Raw genomic sequence first — 10,227 nt, 5'->3', positions numbered from 1 at the left:
AGCTGCAAGATCGAGAATTGATGCTCAGTCATGCCAAAGCATATATTTTCATACATATTGATTAGTGATCAAACTCTAAATTAGGGGTGGCAATTTTATCCATCAATCCATCCGAAGTAAGAAACTAGTTAAATGGATCATTACTTAATGGTAACTCCCTCCGTTCATTTTTATGTGTAGTTTGAAAATCGTGCGTACTATTCATATAACATATTTTGACCATAATTTTTATTGATATATATAAAAACAAATAAGACTGCAAATACAATTTCTTGTCACTAGATGCATGATTATTCATATTGAACTCAAATAACATAATACATAACCAACAGCACTCACTAGATGTATTATTTTTGCTTGCTTGACGATGAAACAAATTAAATATGATGGATGAATACAAAGCCACATTTCATAGAATAAAGCACTTAATTAAATCTAATGTTGTTTAAGCAAGACCTCCTTAATAACTTTGTCCAAGTTCATGTATGAGCAACCACCTTGACTAGTGTTTTCCTCAGCCTTTTTCTTCAACTCCATGGCATTTTGCTTCATCTTCTTTGCTTTCTCTCCCACCATCAATTCATTGATCGACTTCCCCAAATTCTCTCTCTTCACATTAGGATCGATTTCAATTCCAGTCTCCCAGATATTACAGATGAATTTACAGTTTGTTGGTTGATCAGCACAGAAAGGCCAACACAACATTGGAACTCCAGCACATATGCTTTCAATGACCGAGTTCCATCCGCAATGAGTCAAGAATCCACCAATTGAAGGGTGGTTCAGTACTTTCTCTTGGGGACACCAGCTTGCGATGAATCCTCTATTTGAAATTTCATTCTGAAAAACAGATGACAAAATAAAGGACCCACTAGTGATAAGATCGGGCCTAACGATCCACAAAAAGGGTTTCATGCTATTGGCCAAACCCCAAGCAAACTCTTCTAGTTGCTCTTGACTTAAAACTATAATGCTGCCGAAATTCACATAAACAACCGATCCAGGGTCCTTAGATTCAAGCCATTCAAGACACTTGGTATCTTCTTTCCAAAGATTGGAACCTAAAGAAACCAAATTATTTTGTGGAATTTGATTTAAAAATGAAGATAAAGGGCCAATGGTATATATTGAAGGGAACACAGAATTAAGTTGTTTCATTACATCACTCTCAAGTTCACTGTAACTGTTTATAACAATTGACGACGCTTTGTGGAATTTATCTGCCGATTCAATGATAAATTCTACCTTAGTATCATTTGGATCTGTTGTCCTTATATAGTCTGGGATATCCTTTAGTCGAAAGTTTTCCCATCCTGGAATACAATCTACTTTGGTGTCTAAATATCCATTTGTCAAATAACTGTCATCTGTTTCACATAAATATATACAAAAGTCATCATATGGCATATATATAATTAATGTATTTGATTTCATAGTTTATACATATATAACCTAAAAATTATGATAAAAAATGGTTACCTTTGAATGGTATTACACCTTTTTCCACCAATGTTCGAAAGTGATAAGCGGCATAAACGCCAGCTGCACTAGCAGGTGAATAGAGAAGAATTGGAAGTACATGTTCTTCAGCAGCTTGTATAGTAAATGGCATGAAAATATCAGAAACAATACAAGTGACTGGTAGTGTAACACCAGCAATGGCAGAGTCATGAAGTTTTGTAAGAAGTTCAGAAAATGGACGAAGGAAGTTCTTTCTTATTGATTGACGGAGTGATTCTTCGTTCTGAGTAACATCACCATTACCATCTACTTCTGTTAGACCATCTGGTATAGTCTCAAAGCTAAAGCCATCGAAACCATCAAGAGAATTAGAATCCATTGATTTGAGCAAGCGTTTGTGATTGTATTCAGTGTTGACAAAGGTTATGTGAAAGCCTTTAAAATGAAGAAGCTTTGCTAGTTTGAACAATGAATTGATATGACCTTGTGCTGGAAATGGAATCAACACAGCATGTGGCTTTTTCTCTGCTAAATTATCCATATTTCAATTTTTCTTCTGCAATGTAAATTAAACTGTCTTGTGTGTCTAATATATAGGCGTGTTACTCTGCCTAATCCTAAATATAAGAAAAAATTTATTGTACTGTATTAGTCAAATTAAATATTAATTAGTTGAATATAGAAATAGAAATTAACTAAATGTGTAATGTATTAGTCAAATAAAATATTTCGTAATTGAATATAGAAATAATAATTAAATGTGAGTAAATATTATTACTATTCTACTATTAATAAAAGATATGATTAAAAAAATTAAAATATCAGCCTTTAGTAAAAAAAAATTCTTTAGTCAAATATAATATGAATTAATTGACTGAAAATAAAATATTTATTTATTTAATATTAAAAAATTTATCTACCTATTATGTTTAAATTAATATTTATATAGAAGTGATTTATATTTAATACTAGAACTAGTCCCACACCGCACGGGTGTCATGTGGTATTTTATATTATAATGTTGATTAATCATTGATATAAATTGAAACAATAAAGTATTATGAAAAATGAGTATTAGGAAAATTTTATTTTGTATGTGTTTCTTATCTTGCAATTCACATTGACCTGTATATCCTATTTGAATGTTTTACTATTATTATTATTATTATTATTATTATTATTATTATTATTATTTTAGTTGTTATTGCATAAAGATTAAAGGCCATTTGATTTAGATGATAAGCGTAATGTATTAACTTTGTTCAAGACACGAAAGGTAGGAAGAGTAAAAAATAAGTATATAGAATGCACATAAATTTTCAAATAAACCCATTGTTATTAAAAGGAAACGACACAAAACCATGTTTGGAAAGGGAATTGAAACATTACAAAGGTTAAACTTTAAAAAAGACAGCACTCATAATAAGCAACTTCAATTGTCAATCAGAAGGCTCTTGTTTGACACGGGCAAGTTTCTTCAATGGTTTGGTAGTTGAACTTTCTCCATTTCCAGATACATTATCAGTTAAAGATGTCATGTTAGCAGCTGATCTCTTTCCTGAATGTTTGCTATTAGGTGTCTCACAATCACTTAAAACAATAACTTCATCGATATTATTTGTGGAATCAACAAATTCTGATGCCCCCTGCATTTAATTTAATATATAAGCAATCACCAAAATTTATATATATATATATATATATATATATATATATATATATATATATATATATATATATATATATATATATAGATCATTTTTTTAACCATTGAATAAGGATGACACTATTTTTCTTACTTTTATTGGAGAATTATCAGCCAATCTTTTATATTATAAGCTTGTATACACAAGCAAATTCTAAACCCTAATTTGTTTTTCCCATTTTCCCTCCATTTTATAATGCAATTTTTATTAAAAAATAATACAATTTTATGTTGACTAGGATTCGAACCCACAATCCTTCAATCCAAGGCAATATTTCCAACCACTATGGCAAGTATACTAATTGTGATTAAAATTATGTGCAATAATTGATAAGCACCATCAATTTTAAAAGTATATCATATCAAAATTATTGTTGACTATATTATTCATCACGAAATATGTTTATGTCTTTCCTGGTCAATGCTTTTTTTTCTACTGGATCATAAATTTAGAGAATAATTATCATGTGAAATTTGGAAAGTTATTATCACGTGTGATTTGGAAAGTTATAATATATTCTCATACTATAACACCTTCAACAATATTTAAATCTATTAAAAAAAAAACCATCTTTCACATTTCAATGTCTCATGTAACCTTACTTATATCACTTTTTAAATTATTTATTATGCAGTTTATTAAATTGTAGTTTTTTAAAATTGGAAAAAGAATTTTGTCAAAAAAGATTAATGGAAAAAGAATTGATATTTTTTATAAATACCCTTTATTTTTACGTTAATGTATCCAAACATAAATCAATTCTGTTTAACTCACTTTTAACCAAAATCAAATCTATCAAACTCAATTCTGCTAAATCAATTTTTTTGCAATACAACCAAACACAATCATAGTCATGTCACTAATCACATTCATTATTTTGATTTTAACATTGCAGATTTAATATTAACTGATGATCAATTGATACAATATGCACTATGAGATATTGAGATGATGTTACGTAGTTGTGGGAAGAGTTTAAAAGATTATCCTCCAATGCCTAGAGCAGACACATCATTAGTTCCTGATATACAAAATAGTTTAATACACGACGAATTGAATTATAACAAACAATCATTAGCTGAGGAACATGTTAGATTGATGTCAACTATGACTTCAAAGCAACATAAAGTATATGACACAATCATATGACAAGATTTAACGAAAACAAACATGGTGTGTTTTTTCTTTGTGGTTATGGCGGTACAAGGAAGACATTTATTTGGAGGGTCATGTCAGTCACATTACGCTCAAAATGTGAGATAGTTTTAACAGTTGCCTCAAGTGGGATCGCTGCATTGCTTATACCTGGCGGTAGAACAACACATTCAAGATTTTGTATTCCTCTAAATGTTGACGAGTTTTCAACATGTACCATAGTTCCTAAAAGCCTTTTGGCGATATTAATACAAAAAGCAAACCTCATTATATGGGATGAAGCACCAATGATGCACAAACACTGTTTCGAAGCTGTTGATCGAACTTCAAAAGATATTCTCAAGTCTGTTGATAAAAAACAATAAACACATTCCCTTCGGTGGAAAAGTTGTTTTTGGCAGAGATTTTAGACAAATTCTACCAGTAATACCCAAAGGTACAAGGCCAGAAGTTGTTCATGCTACTATTAATTCTTCGGTTCTTTGAAATTTTTTGTGAAGTTTTAACATTAAGTAAAAACATGAGGCTTCTCGGTGGTATTTCGAGTGCAGACGTTGAACAAAGAAAATTGTTTTCTGAATGGGTTTTGGGTGTTGGCGATGGAGAAATTGGAGATGAAAACGACGATGATTTAGAACTTGACATTCCATCAGATTTATTGATTCCAAATTCAGGTGATCCTCTTGCTTCTTTCGTTGAAAGCACATATCCCAAATTTTTACAAAACATGAACGATATAACGTATTTCCAAAAGAGAGCTATACTAGCTCCTAAAAATTCAATAGTCGACACAATAAATGATTATATGTTGGATTTAATTTTTGGTGAAGAAAAAACATACTTGAGTTATGATACTACACTCACACAAAATGTAGACGGTCAAACAGTGGATGATGTTCATACTCCCGATTTTTTTAACACGATTTCTACGTCGGGACTTCTAAATCACAAGTTGAGACTTAAAGTTGGAGTTTCAGTTATGTTATTAAGGAATTTGAATTAAAAATTAGGATTATGCAATGGAACAAGATTTATTATTACGAGATTGGGAAAACGTGCTATTGAAGGAAAATTTATTTCAAGAAGTAATATTGGTAATCAGGTTTTCATACCTAGATTTTCTCTGACACCATCTGACGTGATAATTCCTTTTAAATTTCAACGGAGACAATTTCCTATAATGATTTCTTTTGCGATGACTATTAATAAGAGTCAGAGGCAATCTTTAAAGCATGTTGGGATATATCTTCCATCGCCAGTGTTTTCACATGGTCAGTTGTATGTTGCAATTTCAAGAGTTACTTCTAGAAAATGATTAAAAATATTGATCATCGATAACGACGGTGAAGATACGACTAAGACTTCGAATGTGGTCTATAAGGAAGTCTTTCGTAATATAACACAATTTTCTTTGTATGAATATTTATCCAAAATTATTATTGAACTATCATTTAATGTTACTCAACTTTTTTCATATACCTTACATTATTGGAATTATCATATCTTATTTAATCATTATATATCTTACAGCTAATTAGACCCGTGCACCGCACGGGTCGATGTTCTAGTTCAATTAAAGCATTATTGTATTCAGCTTCATTCTCTTCATTGCACATCTGCATTAGTTTTTTTATTTTTTCAAAATCACTTCAACTAATATTGACCAATAATTGTATATGTTGAAGGAAATTAACATATCAGTATAACGAAATATAACCTTAATGTTGTGGAGGGAAATGAATTTTTGGATAATAGCGGCATCATCGGTGGCCCTTTTGACATTATAATTATTGTATCTCTTGTTCACATGACCTTTAGTAATTTCAACCTTAAACAACATTTGTTTGTTTATAAACATGTTCAAATCAGGTGGGTAGGAATCAGATCCAATTCCCTGGATTGAAATAACATTAGTTAATATAAGGGGATGAATAAATTCATCTGAGTATATATCGGGACGAAGTGGTAATTCGGCAAAATTAAAAACTTACTTGATTAAATTCAGCAATCAAATCGGCGACATTTCTGCCCAATATTTCAGTCACCACTCGATCAAACAACACAAATGTGATAGATCCAGAATCATCCATAACAACAACATGGACCTTGAATCTGTAAATGAAATCCAAGACAACTTTAATATAATGATTTTCAAAATAGCAAACATATAATATTGATAACTAATGATCAACTTGCCTGGAGACGGCAGTTCTGTTTTGACCGCATTTTCCACAGTATAATTGTCCGTTCAAAAGAGAAATACTTGCTGCACATTCAGTACATGCTTGATAATACCACGTACTTCCGGTTTCAATTTCACAAACTGTAGCAAGCACCGATCCAGAACATGGCTGAAAATTTTGTTTACTTAGTTAGTTCATGGAAAAAATATGATATCTATAATCTAGGAAATATAGTCATTGAAATTTATAAATACATTAGGTGATTCAACCAACTCCTCAATAGTCATTCTTTGGGTCTGCATCAAATCATCAGCTAATGGAACAACAACATGGCCGGTAATCTTACTCACACCTTGAGTTAATTCGACTTCTCCGGAATTCATCCTAAAATGTAGTAAAGAGGAATGAAAATTGCAAGTTATATAGAATAGCACAGGGAAAAGGAACATTAAATTTTGAGAAGGTATATACAATTATATCGTAGAGTTCACACTACCTGTTTGCATAGTCATGGACGACATCAATATCACCATTGAGTATCAATTTTGTACAATACCATGAATTGGATATACCCATTGTACCTTAGTAAAAAATTGAGAAAAATAAATTGAAATTAAGGAGTTGGTCGATTGTTAGGACTACTTCCCAAAGAGTACAATGGATTCTATTGCATCTAAGAAAAAATATACGATTGACGTCAATGTGTGGTATATAAATATTTTTTCTGATTCTCAAAACATCTAATATTTAATTAACTTACTCCAAATCCTCTAAAGTTAGGTCCATTAGCTTCTTAGTATTTCCATCCTTCACGTTCTCTTTGATATCACTTTTTTCAATCACATGCCCAATAACATCTAAAAAAATAAAAATAGAGACATATTATTTAGATTAAAATATCAATAAACATATGAGATTTAAATTAAAACAAAAGCTAATAATCATTACCAACTATTTTTTCTTCTTCAGTCGAATACAAAATATCTTGGAATGGCATAAAATCAAAATGGTTCAATGGAATGTGCGGAGCATCGATCTCGGTAAATGTAGTACTAAACATGCAATTTAGTTTGTACTTATGTGATGTAATTTTGTACTTATCACTTCCTCCAACCAATATATTTTCAACCCTATATGTTGATCCTTCTTGAACCATTTTTTTTATCTTTGGCACCAAACCCTTTCCCACAGTAGCAAGAATCTTATCACACTGGATGATCAAAGTTAAAAAAGGGAAAAATTCAATATAAAAAAAAAAACATTAATAGAGATTTAGTGAAAATGTGAGAAGTATATTAAGATAGTTCATCACCTTTTCATCAACAAATAACATATTCATAGACGTAACCTCTGGTTTGTATTTGTCTGTTACATCCCACATATGAACTATTCGAACTTTCAATTTTAGGTTTGCTTTTCCAGCCACTATAGCGGACACAGGAGTGTAGATAGGAGCCATGGTTTGAAAGAGTGTTTTTTTTTTTAAGCAAGAACTAAACTCAATAGAAATCTCAATAGAAATGGATATGAGTGTATGGATAAAGAAGTAACTGCTATGCTACTTATACATACAGAGGTGTAGGACTCAGCAGTCAAGTAATAAAAGCAACATAATAATGTCTTAAAGGCTTCAATACCGTTTTGTAACCGAAGAAGTTAAATAGGACCATGGCAATTTAAATTGATACGAATGAAATAGTCTTATAATCTTCTTTGTTTTGTATTTTTTTTTTTTGTAACTGAAATGTTCAGTGATGAAAATCAGGTAAATTCAATTTAATAAAAATTACTCCCTTGTCTTTCCATTACTCCGTAACAAAAAATTACTATGCAACAAAAAATTGTTTTGTAACAGACATGAATTCATGATACAGGAAGAGCATAATAACGAAACAAATTGAATCCAGTGTTATTTCGATGATTTCCGATGAGGTATAAATCAAGATCTATGGGTGAAAAGGTGAAAAATTGAAAATCGAAAAACCCTAACATACTGGAAATAAGAATGGAAACGCAGAGAAAGAAAAGCGATTAGGAAGAGAGGATTGGAGAGGCGGAGAAGAAGAAGAACTGACCTGTGATGACGGATCGGAGTTGAAGATGGAAGAGGATTGAATTGGTGGAAGAGAGGAGGGAAGTAGGGAACTGACGGAAGAGGATTATTAAGCCAAAATAATATGATAATTATGATAATTAATTACGGTGATGTGGCGTGATTCAATGAATATAAGTTGGCATCTCTATTTTTTTTTCTGTTCTTGCACTATCATAATTCATAAATAATATAAGTTGTTCTACCAAAAAAATAAAATAATATAAGTTGTGATGTGGCGTGATTCAATTGGTTGTGAATTGCTGATGTGGATTAGGGTTGCCATGGATAGTTGGAGAACTATCTAGCAATTATATATATAGATATGGCCAATTCTAACATGAACTAGTGACTAATGTTGTGCATGGTGCACAAGTTTCCAACAACGCTATAACGAATACGAATTTTACAAAATCCACCGTTGGATTGAAAGATTATATGATATAGATCATCCATAAATTTTTTTAGATAAATTGAAAATTATTTGATATGTTATTGAAACCCATCAAAATTAACGGTATTCAATAAAAAACTCATAAACCGTTAATCTTGATGGGTCTTAATAGCATATCAAATGATTTTCAATTTCTCTAAAAAAAATTATGGATGATCTATATGATATAATATTTATATAGAAGTGATTTATATTTAATACTAGAATATGGCCAATTCTAACATGAACTAGTGACTAATGTTGTGCATGGTGCACAAGTTTCCAACAACGCTATAACGAATACGAATTTTACAAAATCCACCGTTGGATTGAAAGATTATATGATATAGATCATCCATAAATTTTTTTAGATAAATTGAAAATTATTTGATATGTTATTGAAACCCATCAAAATTAACGGTATTCAATAAAAAACTCATAAACCGTTAATCTTGATGGGTCTTAATAGCATATCAAATGATTTTCAATTTCTCTAAAAAAAATTATGGATGATCTATATGATATAATATTTCAATCCAACGGTGGATTTTGTAAAATTCGTATTCGTTATAGTGTTATTGGAAACTTGTGCACCATACACAACATTAGTCACTAGTTCATGTTATCCAAATTAGCCCTAGAATATATATATATATATATATATATATATATAAAAGGTTTGGTGTAATTTATGAAATATGATATCCTATTTTTTTTTTTAAATAAAAATCATTATTGAATTGAAAATCAAATTTTCTAATTAAAATAATCATTATTCTTCTATCTATCTTATCTCTTGTTAATGCTATTTCTGGTTGTCTTTCTCTCTTTCTTTTTTTAAGTTCTATATTTATGCCCAAGTTTTTTTTAGTTAAGTTCAAACATTTGTTTTGTTGGTCAAGTTCTATAGTTAATAATTAAGCTCATTGGAACAGGAAATGGGCGCGCACAATGAGTCCAAAGGCGAGATTGGAATCGAAATCGATATAAATGTGAAGAGAAGGAGGTGAAGAAGTTGATCAATGAATTGATGGCGGGAGATAAAGGAAAGAAGACGAGTCAAAAGGAGTTGAAGAAAGCTAAGAAGATCATAGTCCAGGTGGTTGTTCATATAACAACTTAGACAAAGTTATTAAGAAGGTTTTGCTTAAACAATATTTGTATTAAAAATAAATCCAAGTACAAAAGTTAAAATAG

General features: G+C 30.5%; 2 protein-coding genes across 7 annotated transcripts; both read right to left on the bottom strand.

Annotated features, from left to right (window-relative positions):
- Window positions 1-293: 293 nt before the first annotated feature.
- Window positions 294-2,023, bottom strand: LOC123908669 (7-deoxyloganetin glucosyltransferase-like). Its single transcript, XM_045959379.1, has 2 exons — window positions 1,480-2,023; window positions 294-1,367 (listed from the first exon to the last, which is right to left on the bottom strand). The coding sequence occupies exons 1-2, from the start codon at window positions 2,000-2,002 to the stop codon at window positions 436-438; spliced, it is 1,455 nt and encodes a 484-aa protein (XP_045815335.1). The 5' UTR covers window positions 2,003-2,023; the 3' UTR covers window positions 294-435.
- A 715-nt stretch (window positions 2,024-2,738) lies between these two features.
- On the bottom strand, window positions 2,739-8,824 carry LOC123910068. 6 transcript variants are annotated; one of them, XM_045961101.1, is made up of 12 exons: window positions 8,581-8,821; window positions 7,818-7,930; window positions 7,454-7,715; window positions 7,266-7,362; window positions 7,002-7,086; window positions 6,760-6,889; window positions 6,519-6,673; window positions 6,314-6,434; window positions 6,040-6,216; window positions 5,892-5,938; window positions 3,261-3,285; window positions 2,739-3,107 (listed from the first exon to the last, which is right to left on the bottom strand). In XM_045961101.1, the coding sequence occupies exons 5-12, from the start codon at window positions 7,079-7,081 to the stop codon at window positions 2,901-2,903; spliced, it is 942 nt and encodes a 313-aa protein (XP_045817057.1). In that variant the 5' UTR covers window positions 7,082-7,086; window positions 7,266-7,362; window positions 7,454-7,715; window positions 7,818-7,930; window positions 8,581-8,821; the 3' UTR covers window positions 2,739-2,900. The 6 variants fall into 6 exon arrangements, with proteins under 6 accessions (XP_045817057.1, XP_045817056.1, XP_045817058.1 ...); XM_045961100.1 differs by having other exon boundaries at window positions 7,818-8,821; XM_045961102.1 differs by lacking the exon at window positions 7,818-7,930.
- Window positions 8,825-10,227: the final 1,403 nt, after the last annotated feature.

Source organism: Trifolium pratense, linkage group LG2 (assembly GCF_020283565.1).
Source record: "Trifolium pratense cultivar HEN17-A07 linkage group LG2, ARS_RC_1.1, whole genome shotgun sequence".
Lineage (NCBI taxonomy): Eukaryota > Viridiplantae > Streptophyta > Magnoliopsida > Fabales > Fabaceae > Trifolium > Trifolium pratense.
The sequence above is the reverse complement of the archived record's forward strand: the minus strand, read 5'-3'. Positions and strand labels throughout refer to the sequence as shown.

What these genes read in the sequence shown, in the direction of transcription:
- LOC123908669 (XM_045959379.1), bottom strand. Translation starts at nt 2,002, where the DNA reads ATGGATAATTTAGCAGAGAAAAAGCCACATGCTGTGTTGATTCCATTT. An exon ending in AGGTGTAATACCATTCAAAG is followed by an intron (nt 1,368 to 1,479) that starts GTAACCATTTTT and finishes TATGTGAAACAG; the next exon opens with ATGACAGTTATTTGACAAAT.
- LOC123910068 (XM_045961100.1), bottom strand. Translation starts at nt 7,081, where the DNA reads ATGGGTATATCCAATTCATGGTATTGTACAAAATTGATACTCAATGGT. An exon ending in GTCCATGACTATGCAAACAG is followed by an intron (nt 6,890 to 7,001) that starts GTAGTGTGAACT and finishes ACTACATTTTAG; the next exon opens with GATGAATTCCGGAGAAGTCG. An exon ending in CTGATAATTCTCCAATAAAA is followed by an intron (nt 3,108 to 3,260) that starts GTAAGAAAAATA and finishes AATTAAATGCAG; the next exon opens with GGGGCATCAGAATTTGTTGA.